Source organism: Schistocerca piceifrons, chromosome 7, assembly GCF_021461385.2.
Source record: "Schistocerca piceifrons isolate TAMUIC-IGC-003096 chromosome 7, iqSchPice1.1, whole genome shotgun sequence".
Taxonomy (NCBI): domain Eukaryota; kingdom Metazoa; phylum Arthropoda; class Insecta; order Orthoptera; family Acrididae; genus Schistocerca; species Schistocerca piceifrons.
Window position 1 is genome coordinate 125,221,780 of NC_060144.1, and position 16,325 is coordinate 125,238,104.

General features: G+C 45.9%; 1 protein-coding gene across 1 annotated transcript in view; it reads left to right on the top strand.

Annotated features, from left to right (window-relative positions):
• The window catches only part of LOC124805498 (protein O-mannosyl-transferase TMTC2-like), a 941,575-nt gene that overhangs the window by 907,666 nt on the left and 17,584 nt on the right, over positions 1-16,325 (top strand). Inside the window, exon 14 of the mRNA XM_047266062.1 lies at positions 12,119-12,303. Within this exon, the coding sequence (XP_047122018.1) occupies positions 12,119-12,303 (185 nt within the window). The remainder of the gene's footprint in view (positions 1-12,118; positions 12,304-16,325) is intronic.

A 16,325-nucleotide genomic window follows, 5' to 3' on the forward strand; every position in this document is an offset into this window, starting at 1 on the left:
CAGATGGCTCTAAGCACTACTGACCTGAACATCTGAGGTCATCGGTCCCCTACATTTAGAAACTACTTAAACCTAACTAACCTAAGGACATTACACACATCCACGCCCGAGGCTGTATTCGAACCTGCGACCGTAGCAAACATGCGATTCCGGACTGAAGCGCCTAGAACCGCACGGCCACCGTGTCTGGCTAGGCGCTTCAGTCTGGAATCGCACGACCGCTACTATCGCAGGTTCGAATCCTGCTTCGGGCATGGATGTGTGTGAAGTCCTTAGTTAGGTTTAAGTAGTTCTAAGTTCTAGGGGACTGATGACCTCAGATGTTAAGTCCCATAGTGCTCAGAGCCATTTGAACCATATGAACAGCGGCCGGCCCATACATTATCTTTCGGTTACTTTGATACGCAAATGTTTTTGTCGCACCCCAAAGGAAATAGTGGGGAGAAGACAGATCCAGTGAACGCGGGGGCCAGATACCCTTCGTAATTATTCTGTCTTTAAAGATTTCATATAAAAGTTGTAGGGACTGGTGTGCCGTATGAGCAGTAGCGTTGTCGTGTTGTATCTCATTTTCATTCAGCAGGGCAATAAAAGGATAAATTATCTGTTGACAATAGACATTGGAAGTGACGGTAGAATCGAAAAAGACTGGCCCTGTTGTTCGTGCTCTCATTATGACAATCCACACTCCGATATTCTCTGCGCGCAATGGCGTTTATCTCAAGGCAAGTTGATTTCCTGATGACCAAATTCGTGAATGTTGGCAATTAATGTAGCCAGATGGTAGATAGGTTCGCTCTATAACACTAATTCCATGTTGGTTCACAAATCGCTGAAACCATTCAATTACGTTATTCGTTTCGCATGGTCTATGAAATGTAACTATTGTACAGCAATATTTTTATACGGATATACGCCCAGTATTTTTTTTCGGCCTTATATGCTATCGCATGAGAGACTTAAGCCCCTTACAATAATCCCCTCACTGATTTTGTTGGACTGCGCAACATATGTCCGAAATGTCGTCAAGCTACCTTTCTGTTAAAATTGTAGGCCTACCAGTTCATGGTTCATCATGGGTCGCTGCTCGTGGTCTCACGGTCGCGTTCTCGCTTCCCGAGCGCGGGTCCCGGGTTTGATTCCCGGCAAGTCAGGGATATTCACCTGCCTCGAGATGACTAGGTGTTGTCCTCATCATTTTATCCTTATTCATGAAAGTGGCGAGTTTGGACTGAGCAAACGTTGGAAATTTGTACGGGCGCTGATAACCGCGCAGTTGAGCTCCCCACAAACCAAACATCATCGTCATCATGGTTCATCATGAACTGATTCTACTGTCTGGATTTTGCGAATTAAATCACGTACAATTTCACGATTTTGACGCCTCGAAGCAGGAAAAGGCAATCTAAATTTCCTCCTCACAGGCTTTCTTCCGCACGGAAAAACTCTTTCACTAAAAATGCTCTCTCTGCAATCGTAAACATTCTCACCACACTCAGCTTACACAACAACTAGACAGTAAAATAAATAACAGTTGCAACGAACGCTCAACACTAATATCCCCGCCCTACCACTGCATGTCCACAGATCACGAGCAGGCGAGACGAATGTGTTGACAACCTAGCGCTTGCCGCAAGACGAGACACGCGGGACTTGCCACTGCGGAGAGAGTTTGCGGACGCATGGTATTTTTCCTTGTGGTCTTAAGGAAAGTAACGGCCACTTTGCAAACTAAATAGAAGAAACTGAGGGAGATAATCCATACGGATCAAATCTATAAAAACTCGTACCTTTAAGAAACAAATTTGGTCAGGACAACAAGAATTGATTTACATCAAATTCACAGTCATACACGCAAGCAGGAAACCGTAAACGTTGATTCTATGTAGAGGAAAAGAGGCATGTTTAGAGCGGTATCGAATGATGGATCGATGGAGCCAATCGTTGTTCGGGCCAGATGTGTTCTCGAAAACCACTACCTCGTAGGATATGGGGTTGTAATGCCGCTTAATATACACCTTGCGGTTGTTGGGAAACGTTCCACATCTCTTGCCATTGATATTTTCCGTCACCCTTGACCTCACGTAACTTGTCTCTGTACGGCAATTTCGAATCGAGGGCAGTTCCTACAGATGTAGCTTGCTTCGGTAATATGTCAGCTTCCTCACTATACTGGGTGCCTGCGTAGAAAAGGATCAACAACACATGGATTGCCTGCCCCTTCTGTTTATGGCGAACATATCATAATGATTGGTTGTTTTATTTCGCCTTCGGTGTTGAATACTTCGAATGACACTCTGAGAGCCGAACATGATTACTGTATTGAAAGAAGGAGTTGATGACACAAAGTGGAGTGATCGCAAAATTGCCATTCTGCATCCAGATCTACATGATTACTCTGCAATTCACGATCAAGTGCCTGGCAGAGGGATCAAGAGCCTTCTTCAAGCTACTTCTCTACCGGTTCATTATCGAACAGCGCGCGGAAAAAACGAACACTTAAATCTTTCCATGCAAGCTCGGATCCTCTTATTCTTTGTGATGATCATTTCTCCCGATGTAGGTGGACGCCAACAAAAATTTTCGCCCTTAGCAAATATCCGGTGACTGAAATTTCATGAGAAGGTTCTACTGCAACGAGAAACGCCTTTGTTTTAATGATTGCCACTCCAATTCGTGTATCATATCCGTTGCACTCTCTCCCGTGTATGATATCCGTTGCACTCTGTCCCGTATTTCACTACAACACAGGACGAGCTGCCCTTCTTTGAACTTCTGCGATGCCCTCCGTCAACCCTATCTGATGTGGAACCCACACCGCACGGCAGTACTCCAGAAGAGGGTGGACAAGCCCGTAGACCCGTTGCATTTTCTAAGTATTCTGCCAATAAATCGCATTCTTTGGTTTGTTTTCCCCACAGAATTATCTATGTGATCGTTCCAACTTTAGTTATTCCTAATTGTAATACCTAGGTATTTAGTTGAATTTAGAGGCTTTGGATTTGACTATTCATCGTGTAACCAAAATTTAACGGATTCCTTTTATTGTTCTTGTGGATGACCTCTCTTTTCATTGTTGGGAGTCAACTGCCAGTTTTGACGTCATGCTGACATCTTGTCGCCACCGCAAAAAATTAAGCGCTTTTTACTACTCTGAAGGCTTTACTGATTTGAATTTGTAGACAGAAAACAACGCGAAGATACTGACTGCTGGTGAACAGCCTTGCAGGCCAGTAAACGAGGCGAAACACGAATGGCCCGCATCTCGTGGTCGTGCGGTAGCGTTCTCGCTTCCCACGCCCGGGTTTCCGGGTTCGATTCCCGGCGGTGTCAGGGATTTTCTCTGCCTCGCGATGGCTGGGTGTTGTGTGATGTCCTTAGGTTAGTTAGGTTTAAGTAGTTCTAAGTTCTAGGGGACTGATGACCATAGATGTTAAGTCCCATAGTGCTCAGAGCCATTTGAACCATTTTTCGAAACACGAATGCCCATGGACAAACAACGGTCTACATTTCTGGTACCCTGCGATGTCTTTAGAAAGTCTGTATAAGTAGGTGGTTGGGTGAAATGAGGGACTCATAGGGCACGAACTCGTGGAATGAGTTCTTTTGTTCCTGTGTAGTCACCTCAGAACGCCCACGCACCGCCTGATCCCACGTCACTCTTCAGGTTGCTTTTCTCACGTTGCTTTATAAATGAAATCATCGTTTGTGCTCATGTGGACTGTGGATCACTCCCACAGAAATCGCAATGTTACACTATTCGCCTTCTATTCCACATTATCCTGTCGCTGATCAAAAGATAGAGCATCTATATTTCGCTCTGCCATCACTCCCTCCCCCCTCCACCCGATTCTTCAAAGATTCAAACTGTCAGATAAAAAACATGTTGAAATTTGCTAAGTGCTCTCATTATTAGACACTGGGTAAGTATAATCTGGGTAGACTGCCCTCCTTTTTAAAGAAGACAAGGTTTGCAGGATTCTAAATGTTCATGGCATCATATCTGTGAACTATGTGTCGTGCAATGACATAATTCTGCAGGTGCATTCCTTGGTATATGTGGATACTGTCTGCTAAAGGAGTTGCGAATGTAGCCAGTACTAACGAAGTAATAAATTAAAACGTGATCCCTGACGTTGAATTTTTATTGCATGATCATCGAAAATGTAGCAGACGATAAAATTTTCCTTTTCATAATTAAGTGGTCGTTGTCAGCAAAACAAAATTTTGAAAACGCTTTAAATTATGTTTAAAGTTTGTTGAAAGTCGCCAAGTGCTCTCATTATCAAATAGTGGGTGAATGTAGTAAGGAAAATTTGCATGCCGTGCGTTACGCTTCTCACGTACACAGTTTCTGTCTTCGAAACCTAATTTAGTGCGTTAAACCTTGAACTTAAGGTTATATGTCTCAGTGAGTAGATTATGCCAGCATTTCAAATTTTAAATTCAATCACTGATTACATACAGTGCTGAAAATTTGTTGTTGCTCGTGGCAGCCGTTAGACATGAAGCCTGCAAGAAACGTATTGATGTACGATGTGATGCCATCATACAACTGTTATTCAGGTAGTACTGAGGATATTCAGTCTAGTTGTCAGTCGCGTGATTTTTGCCACAACGTATTTCGGGACAACATTGTCCCATTTTCAAGCACTTAAATCTTTTTATGCAATTGGGCCTCGTCTCAACTTCAAAACAAGCTGCACACGTGCCATAAGCCAGTGCATCAACCGTTCCCGAAGTACAGCCGCAAAATGCAAGCCACTGCCATCAGCCAACAAGATGATATTAACTTAAATCTCTAACGCTCAGCACCAACCGTTTGTCATAAAATCTTTGAGAAACGCCTGTCTGGTCCTAGTCCATTCTAACTTAAAACAACCTCTACGTTGCAGTCTGAACGGAAATAACTTGCGTAAATCCTATGCCACTTGTTACAATATGTTGGTCTTTTAAGTTAGAATGGACTAGGATCAGACGGGCATTTCTCAGAGATTTTACGACAGACAGTAGTATCGCTGGTGCTGGGCATTAGGCTTTAAGTAAATTTCATCATTGGCAGGTGATGGCAGCGACTTTCAGTCTGCAGCTATTCTCGGAAACGGTGGATGCATTGGCTTATGATGTTTTACGTTTTGTGGTTTGAGTTGACAATGCACGTGTGCCGCTTGTTTTGAAGCTGTAACGAGACCTAACGCCATAAAAGAATTTTAATCACTTTAAAGTGTGATAATGTTGTTCCGAAACATGTTGTGGCAATAATAACACAGTTGACAACTGGACTGAATATATTACTGATATACATTAGGATCGGACGCTGTTACTGGTAACAGTCTATTACGGGTAACATACCGGTCTTTTTATTTTTTCACATCTGTAACACGAAAAACACCAATGGGATTACATAATGCCTGAACGTCGCCTGTATTCCACAATTTTCGACGAGCATTTTTCGCATTGTAACTTTCAGCTCTGTCAAATTTCCTGGAGTGGATTATTAATCTAATACTGAACATCCCGCATGAAACAGTAAGTAGCCGTATAACTTGTCGCGACACACGTCGACGCGCACGAATTTAAAACGGCTGAAAAGTTGTTTCTTTTGTTTTTCCTTCCAGTTACCCTAATCGTGTATGACGCCAGAGTTGCTCGCATTTAACGTTAGTGCGCCTACTCTGATCGATCCTATCGTGCCCTCATTAGCAACGCACTCAGATAACGACATACTTGGCTAACGACGATACAGCGCAAGATAAACTCTCTGGTGTAATGACACACGCTTTGGTTAACGACTATGGATTTTGTGGACGTTCGTCCGACCTAACAACCGGGAATTTTGTGCTCCCAGTAAGCCACGCGCGGCTAAACTTCCCTGTCGCAAAATTTAATTTTTTTCTAGATGTCTCCTTATCCTCCGAAAACTACGTCACTGACTCAACCAACGCATCCCCCAACAACTGAACATAAGAAGTAAATTTTACGCTCTATCACTTTTCACCACATTCACTGGTAGCATTTAAAATCGCAGCACTATGAGTATGCCATGCAAGAAACGAATTTATTAGGTGTTACAATTAAAGTGTTTTATCAGTTACTTTGTGCTATCTATGCTCTTACTCAAGGTGTTTAATAATCAGATGCAAAATATTACGAGGGTCACACCAAAAGAAATGCACACTATTTTTTTTTAAATCCACCTTTTGTTCTAGATGTTTGAAAGTTTTACAGTGTGTAGATACATCCCTTATGAACAATTTTTCATTTCTCCACATAATTTGCATCCCTCTCAACTGCATTACGCCATCTTGGAACCAGCGCCTGCATACCCACACGGTAAAATTCTGGACCAACCTGTTGGAGCCACTGTTTGGCAGCGTGCACAAGGGAGTCATCATCTTCAAACCTTGTTCCACGAAGAGAGTCAGTTTCCCAAAGAGATGATAGTCACATGGAGCCAGGTCAGGACTGTAAGGCGGGTGTTCCAGTGTTGTCCATCCGAGTTTTGTGGTCGCTTTCATGGTTTTTTGACTGACATGTGGCCGTGCATGGTCGTGCAACAGAAAAACATCCTGCTTTTGCCGATGTGGTCGAACACGACTCAGTCAGGCTTGAAGTTTCTTCAGTGTCGTCACATATGCATCAGAATTAATGGTGGTTCCACTTGGCATGATGTCCACTAGCAAGAGTCCTTCGGAATCGAAAAACACCGTAGCCATAACTTTTCCAGCAGAAGGTGTGGTTTTGAATTTTTTTTTTTGGGTGAATTTACATGATGTCACTCCACTGATTGCCTCTTCGTCTCTGGTGAAAAATGATGGAGCCATTTTTCATCACCTGTCACAATTATTCCAAGAAATTCATCTCCACCATTCTCGTACTGTTCCAAAAGTTCGCTGCATACTGAATTTTTTGTTCCTTTGTGACTCACTGTCAACATCCTGGGAACCCACCTGGCACAGACCTTTTATAACGCCAAAACTTTCAGTATTCTGCAAACACTTCCTTCCCCTATCCCAGCGTAGCGTGACAATTCGTTCACTGTGATGCGTCTGTCAGCGGTCACCAATTCGTTAACTCTCTACACATTGTCTGGAGTGTGTGCAGTACGAGGCCTGCCGCTGCGAGGACAATCCTCAATATTGTCGTGCCCGCTTTCATCACATAACCTGCTTGCCCACCGACTAACTGTACTGCGATCGACAGCAGCATCTCCATACACCTTTTTCAACCTCTTGTGGTGCTTCCCACTGTCTCGTTTCCACAGCACAGGAATTCTATGACAGCACGTTGTTTCTGACGAACGTCAAATGTAGCAACCATCTTGAAGACATGCTGTGACGGCGCCACTCAGGGGAACAGGTTGAACTAAGTGTGAAAACAAGCGGGAAGGATGTATCTACACACTGCAAAACTTTCACACATGCAGAATGAAAACTGTATTTTTACAAAAATAGTGTGCATTTCTTTTGGAGTGACCCTTGTACATTACAACAAAAACAAGCCAAAACATTATGAGCACCTGTTAAACAGAGTGTTGAAAGCCTTTGCAATTCAATACAATGGACGCGACAGGCCGTTGGCAGGTTTCCGCACGTATCTGGCACCAGAAGTCTACGCACAGAACACGCAGTTTCCGTAAGACACAAGCCGATGGTTTGTGGCCGCATGGCAGGTGCATTCCCTAGGGATGAGCTCAATCGAGTATGATGTCCAAAGCATTTGTGTGAGTTCAGTATAACACTCCCCGAAGCACTGTAGCACGATTTTTCCATGTGGCGCTGTCCGCTATATGCTGGAAGATACCATCTACTTGGGGCCCGACATAAGGGAGTAATGGATCAAGTGGTACTCAATAATGTTAACGTAGTCTACACGCGTCATGGTATCTTCGATTACTACTGCAGGTCTCAGGTGAATGTTCCCCATAGCATACTAGACCACAACTCGCCGGCGTCCCTGGCACGGGGCAGGTTTCGCGCAGCCGTACACCGTGATACGATTTGAAGTGGAATGATCATATAAAATCAATTGTTGGTAAGACGGGTACCAGGTTGCGATTCATTGGGAGAGTCCTTAGAAAATGTAGTCCATCAACAAAGGAGGTGGCTTACAAAACACTCGTTCGACGTATACTTGCGTATTGCTCATCAGTGTGGGATCCATACCAGATCGGGTTGACAGAGGAGATAGAGAAGATCCAAAAAAGAGCGGCGCGTTTCGTCACAGGGTTATTTGGTAACCGTGATAGCGTTACGGAGATGTTTAATAAACTCAAGTCGCAGACTCTGCAAGAGAGGCGCTCTGCATCGCGGTGTAGATTGCTCGCCAGGTTTCGAGAGGGTGCGTTTCTGGATGAGGTATCGAATATATTGCTTCCCCCTACTTATACCTCCCGAGGAGATCACGAATGTAAAATTAGAGAGATTCGAGCGTGCACGGAGGCTTTCCGACAGTCGTTCTTCCCGCGAACCATACGCGACTGGAACAGGAAAGGGAGGTAATGACAGTGGCACGTAAAGTGCCCTCCGCCACACACCGTTGGGTGGCTTGCGGAGTATAAATGTAGATGTAGATGTAGATGTAGATGCCGTATCCAGTCATGACCGTTGGCCTGGTGTAACAAGCACCATGACACATCCGACCAGGCGACACGTTTGCAATGATCCATGATCCAATCTCGGTGATCTCATACCCACTGCAATCGAAACTGACGACGTCTTTTGGTCAACAAAGGAAAAAGTAGTCGTCTTCTACGGAGCCCACTGTTCAACAACACTGAACGGTGTGCGCCAGCACTGAGGCATGAGTTGCATCGTATCTTGGTTTGCAGAGCGGCCCAACCGCGCACAGCCACGCACAACACGTAGTGGTCTACTCATGGTTTCACCGACCTGCAACCACTTTTCATATATCCTCACGACAGTAGCTCGCAAACAGCGGTATAACATCGCCGTTTCCGAGATGGCCTTTCCCAGTTACTGCGCCGCAATGATCCGCCCATTTTCAAAGTCGTTTGCAACAACAACAAAAGTCATGGGCTACTGATATGCACATACACAGATGGCACTAGTATCATGTTCAGAAGATACGAGGGTAATCCTAAAAGCCGGCCTGTGTAGCCGTGCGGTTCTAGGCGCTTCAGTCTGGAACCGCGTGACCGCTACGGTCGCAGGTTCGAATCCAGCCTCGGGCATGGATGTGTGTGATGTCCTTAGGTTAGTTAGGTTTAAGTAGTTCTAAGAACTAGGCGACTGATGACCACAGATGTTAAGACCCGTAGTGCTCAGAGACATTTAATACTAAAAGTAAGTTATCCTATATTTTTTATAAGCACATAGACCTGTTTATTTATACAATGGTTCACATCAGTTAGAGCTTGAACATTTACACTACTGGCCATTAAAATTGCTACACTACGAAGATGACGTGCTACAGACGCGAAATTTAACCGACAGGAAGAAGGTGCTGTGATATGCAAATGATTAGCTTCTCAGAGCATTCATGCAACGTTGGCGCCGGTGGCGACACATACAACTTGCGGACATGAGGAAAGTTTCCAACAGATTTCTTATACACAAACTGCAGTTGACCGGCGTTGCCTGGTAGAACGTTGTTGTGATGCCTCTTAGCAGGAGGAGAAATGCGTAGCATCACGTTTCCGGATCGGATAAAGGTCGGATTGTAGCCTATCGCGATTGCGGTTTGTCGTATCGCGACATTGCTGTTCGCGTTGGTGGAGATTCAATGACTGTTAGCAGAAAATGGTATCGGTGGGTTCAGGAGGGTAATACGGACACGTCTCGGTCACCTCTTGTTCGCATTGGCGGCACTTTGAACAGTGGACATTACATTTAAGATGTGTTACGACCCGTGGCTCTACCCTTCATTCGCCCCTGCGAAATCCTACATTCAGCAGGATAATGCACGACCGCATGTTGCAGGTTCTGTCTGGGCCTTTCTGGATACAGAAAATGTTCGACTGCTGTCCTGGCCACCACAGTCTCCAGATCTCTCACCAACTGAAACCGTCTGGTCAATGGTGGTCGAGCAACTGGCTCGTCACAATACGCCAGTCACTAGTCTTCATAAACTGTAGTATCGTGTTGAAGCTGCCGGAAAGCGATTCAGCTCCGACGACGAGATGAAAGAAGAGCTTCATAACTTTCTAAACAGCATGGCGGCGACCTGGTATGACATGGACATACAAAAACTGCCGCAGCGTCTACAAAAATGCACCGACAGAAATAATGATTATGTCGAAAAATAGCTACACTACTGGCCATTAAAATTGTTACGCGAAGAAGAAGTGCAGATGATAAACGGGTATTCATTGGACAAATATATTAAACTAGAAGTGACATGTGATTACATTTTCCCGAAATTTGGGTGCACAGTTCCTGAGAAATCAGTACACAGAACAACCACCTCTGCCGTAATAACGGCTTTGATACGCCGGGGCATTGAGTTAAACCGAGCTTGGATGGCGTGACAGGTACAGTTGCCCATGCAGCTTCAACACGATACCACAGGTCATTAAGACTGGTGACTGGCGTATTGTGACGAGCCAGTACACTCAGCCAACACTGATCAGACGTTTTCAATTGGTGAGAGATCTGGAGAATGTGCTGGCCAGGGCAGCAGTCGAACATTATCCGTATCCAGAAAGGCCCGTACAGGACCTGCAGCATGCGGTCGCGCATTATCCTGCTGAAATGTAGGGTTTCGCAGGGATCGAATGAAGGGTAGAGCCACGGGTCTGGGTTACATCTGAAATGTAACGTCCACTATCCAAAGTGCCGTCAATGCGAACAAGAGGTGACCGAGACGTGTAACCAATGGCACCCCATATAATCACGCCGGGTGATACGCCAGTATGGCGATGACGAATACACGCTTCCAATGTGCGTTTACCGCGATGGCGCCAAACACGGATGCTACCGTCATGATTCTGTAAACAGAACCTGGCTTCATCTGAAAAAAATGACGTTTTTCCATTCGTACACCCAGGTTCGTCGTTGAGTACACCATCGCAGCAGCTCCTGTCTGTGATGCAGCGTCAATGGTAACCGCAGCCATGGTCTCCGAGTTGATAGTCCATGCTGCTGCAAACGTCGTCGAACTGTTCGTGCAGATGGTTGTTGTCTTGCTAACGTCCCCATCTGTTGACTCTGCGATCGAGACGTGGCTCCACGATCCGTTAGCCATGCGAATAAGATGCCTGTCATCTCGACTGCTAGTGATACGAGGCCGTTGGGATCCAGCACGGCGTTCCGTATTACCCTCCTGAACCCACCGATTCCATATTCTGCTAACAGTCATTGGATCTCGACCAACACGAGCAGCAATGTCGCGATACGATAAACCGCAATCGCTATAGGCTACAATCCGACCTTTATCAAAGTCGGAAACGTGATGGTACGCATTTCTCCTCCTTACACCAGGCATCACAACAACGTTTCACCAGTCAACACTGGTCAACTGCTGTTTGTGTATGAGAAATCGGTTGGAAACTTTCCTCATGTCAGTACGTTGTAGGTGTCGCCACCGGCGCCAACCTTGCTTGAACGCTCTGAATAGCTAATCATTTGCATATCATAGCATCTTCTTCCTGTCGGTTAAATGTCGCGTCTGTAGCACGTCATCTTCGTGGTGTAGCAATTTTAACGCCCAGTAATTCAGTTCTAAGTTTAGGGGACTGATGACCTCAGATGTTAATTCGCATAGTGCTTAGAGCCATTTGAATCATTTTGGAGGTATTCCAGTATATGTAAGTCTATGTAAGTAGTCCTTCCCAGTCGCGGCTAGAATAACCCCCCAGGCGGGGGTTCGATTCCTCCCTCGGGCATGGGTGTGTGTGTTTGTCCTTAGGATAATTTAAGTTAAATAGTGTGTAAGCTTAGGGACTGATGACCTTTGCAGTTAAGTCCTTTAAGATTTCACACACACACACAATAAACCCCATCCGCGTCTGCTCCAGCTATATGCTTTCCGTACTGCCTCGTGCGACGGTAGCAGCACCAGGCACCATTCACTCTCTCGGCGTGCAGTCGTGATAATGTTTAGATTCATTAGTGTGCTTCTCGATACATGTTTCTGAAACGGCCCGCCTGTGTTGCAGGGCAGTTCCTGCTGAGCCAGCAGCGGCCGGCCGAGGCGGCTGCGGCGCTGACCCGGGCCGCCTCGCTCTCCCCAGAGGCGCTGGCCTACGAGGACGCCATGAACGCCGCCGCCAGCCTCAGGCTCGCCGGCGATCTGCGAGCCGCCGAGACCTTCTACCGCATGGCCGTCTCCATGAGGCCCACGGTAGGTACCAGCCGCGTGACCCACGAAACATTGCGAGCAGTCGGACAGAGGAGGTGTCGCAAACCTGTAGCGTCAAAATTGTACACACTACTAGTGGGTCAATGTATTCACCTAAGAGGGTCACTCCAAAAGGAATGCACACTATTTTTGTAAAAGTACAGTTCTCATTCTGCATGTGTGTGGCTTACAGTGTGTAGATACATCCTGCACGCTTGTTTTAAAACTTAGTTCAACCTGTTCCCGTGAGTGGCGCCGTCACAGCACGTCTTCAAGATGGCTGCTACACTTGACGTTCGTCAGAAGCAACGTGCTGTCTTAGAATTCCTGTGCTGCTGTCGATCGCAGTACAGTTAGTCGGTGGGCAAGCAGGTTACGTGATGAAAGCGGGCACGGCAATATTGAGGATTGTCCTCGCAGAGGCAGGCCTCGTTCTGCACACACTCCAGACAATGTGCAGAGAGTTAACGTATTGGTGACTGCTGACAGACGCATCACAGTGAACGAATTGTCACGCTACTCTGAGACAGGGGAAGACAGTGTTTGTAGAATACTGAAAATATTGGCGTTAAAAAAGATTTGTGGCAGGTGGGTTCCCAGGATGTTGACTGTGGCTCACAAAGAAACAAGAAAAACGGTATGCAGCGAACTCTTGGAACAGTACGAGAATGGTGGAGATGAATATCTTGGAAGAATTGTGACAGGTGATGAAACATGGCTCAATCACTTTTCACCGGCGATGAAGAGGCAATCAGTGGAGTGGCATCATGCAAATTTACCAAAGAAAAATAAATTCAAAACCACACCTTCTACTGGAAAAGTTATGGCTATGGTGTTTTTCGATTCCGAAGGACTCTTGCTTGTGGACATCATGCCAAGTGGAACCACCATAAATTCTGATGCATATGTGACGACACTGAAGAAACTTCAAGCCTGACTGAGTCGTGTTCGACCACATCGGCAAAATCAGAATGTTTTGCTGTTGCACGACCATGCACGGCCACATGTCAGTCAAAAAACCCTGGAAGCGACCACAAACCTCGGATGGACAACACTGGAACACCCGCCTTACAGTCCTGACCTGGCTCCATGTGACTATCATCTCTTTGGGAAACTGAAAGACTCACTTCGTGGAACAGGGTTTGAAGATGATGACTCCCTTGTGCACGCTGCCAAACAGTGGCTCCAACAGTTTGGTCCAGAATTTTAACGTGCGGGTATACAGGCGCTGGTTCCAAGATGGCGTAAGGCAGTTGAGAGGGATGGAAATTATGTGGAGAAATGAAAATATTGTTCCTAAAGGATGTAGCTACACACTGTAAAACTTTCAAACATGCAGAATAAAAGAGGGATTAAAAAAGAAATACTGTGCATTTCTTTTGGAGTGACCCTCGCATCAGCAAGCACGGCTTGTAGTTAAAGATTCAAATGGCTCTGAGGACTATGGGACTTAACATCTGAGGTCATCAGTCCCCTAGAACTTAGAACTACTCAAACCTAACTAACCTAAGGACATCACACACGTTCATGCCCGAGGCGGTCGCGCGGTTGCAGACTGTAGCGCCTAGAACCGCTCGGCCACACCGGCCGGCTCGTAATTAAAGGCTCTGAGGAGGAGCTGTCCCAAAATATATATTAAACACTATTTAAGAGTAACGGATTACGAAGTTTAAGTTATTAGCCAATACATTATGACCACCTGACTAATAGCGTGTTGTTGCACCTTTCAAGCACAGTACAATAGAAGCTCTGCTTGGCATATATTCTTAAAGTCCTTGGCAGGATTCCAGAATTACATGGCACCAGATGTCTCCGCATAAGGCAAGTAATTCCCGCAAATTTCGGAATGGTGATTTATGGGCACACAGTTAGTGCCCCACATGTGTTCCAGTGGGTAAAGGTCAGGCACATTCGCTGGCCAAGACATCAATGTGATTTCGGTATAATGCCCTTCAAACCACTGTATCGCGAGTCTGACCTTGCAATGCGGATACTTATCCTGCTGGAAATGTCATCGTTGTAGGGGGAGACTTCAAGCATGACGCGATGCTGCTGGTGCGCAGTAATGTTCATCGGCTCTTGGAGGAACATAGACATATTAATAGCTTGAATACAACGTATTAATGTTCCACAATAATATTTATTAGTTCGTTAAGAACTATTCCATGGATTTCGCTAGACGCACACAATTGGTGTACACGCATTCAGTCCCGGGGGGGGGGGGGGGGAGGGGGGGGGAGGGAGAGGGGAGGGGGTAAGGGGGCGACAGGAAGGGCATCCGGCCACCTCTTAAAATGAACACGCCAAATCCGGGTAACCATAACAGCAGACCCTGCAAGTCGGGATTAATGCTTGGAAAGAGAGAAGTTATCAAATGTGCTAACGTAGCTAAACTATTGGCCACATACACTGAAGCGCAAAAGAAACTGGTATAAGCATGCGTATTCTAATACACAGAGATGTAAACAGGTAGAATACGGTGCTGCAGTCGGCAACGCCTCAATAAGACAACAAGTGTCTGGTGTAGTTGTTAGATCGGTTATTGCTGCTACAGTGGCAGGTTATCAACATTTAGGTGTGTTCGAACGTGGCGTTGTAGTCGGCCAAGAGCGTTGGGACACAGCATTTCCGAGGTAGCGATAACGTGAGGTTTTCTCGTACGACCATTTCACAAGTGTACCGTGAGTATCAGGAATCCAGTAAAACATCAAATCTCCGACATCGCTGCGGCCGGAAAAAGATCCTACAAGAACGCGACCAACGACGGTTGAAGAGGATCTTTCATGGTGACAGAAGCGCAACCCTCCCGCGAATTGCTGTAGATTTCAATGCTGGGCCATCAACAAGTGTCGGTGTGCTAACTTCATCCATATGGTCTTTCGGAGCCGAAGGCCCACTCGTTTACCCTTGGTGACTGCACAACACTAAGCTTTACGCCATGCTTGGGCCCGTCAGCACCGGCGTTGGGCTGTTGATGACTGGAAACATGTTGCCTGGAAGGAGGAGTCTAGTTTCAAATTGTATCGAGTGGATGGACGTGTACGGGTATGGACACAACCTCATGAATCCATGTACCCTGCGATGTAGGGAGCTGTTCAAGCTTGTGGAGGCTCTGTAATGGTGTGGAGCGTGTGCAGTTCTAATGATATGGGACCTCCCATACGTCTACTTACGACTCTGACACGTACCTAAGCATCCTGTCTGATCACCTACATCTATTCATGTCCATTGTGCCTTCCGACGGACTTGGACAATTCCTTCAGGACAATACTACTACTCACATGTCCAAAATTGCTACAGAGTGTCTCCAGGAACACTGTTCTGAGTTTAAACACTTCCGCTGGCCACCAAACTCCCCACACATGCACAGTATTGAGCATATCTGGGATGCCTTGCAGGGTGCTGTTCAGAAGAGATCTCCACCCCCTTGTAGTCTTAGGGATTTATGGACAGCCCTACAGGATTCATGGTGTCAATTCCCTCAAGCCAACTTCAGACATTAGTCGAGTCCACGCCACGTCGTGTGACGGCACTTCTGCGTGCTCGCGGATGCCCTATACGATATTAGGCAGCTGTAACGGTTTCTTTGGCTCTTTAGTGCACAACAGGTTAGTGAAACAGAACTCCAAAATCACACAACGTATCTGGTTCAATCGCGAGTGCTTAAAGCTAAACATAACACCGAAATACGCGTTGTTGAAGTCAAGAAGTACCACACAAGCAGCCAAGAAAGTCGTCTGTGCTGCCGAGAGGACGTGGGTGAAGAAATGAAAACGTTGTATGTGGTGATAATGTGTGTTCACATTTGGAAGTTGTTCACACGACAATTACGTCACTCCTACGCCCTTGTGAATTCGTCATATTTGATAAAGCAGTACGAGAAGAGTCGCTTGCCATAACGAACCTGATTTATCTCCACCAGAAAGCTAAAATAGGACAATTATTCCAATTGAAACGAGCGCCAATAACGTCAACTGTTTGCAGAAGGCGTCAACAACCTATCAAATCTAAATTTGTCTTCAGAA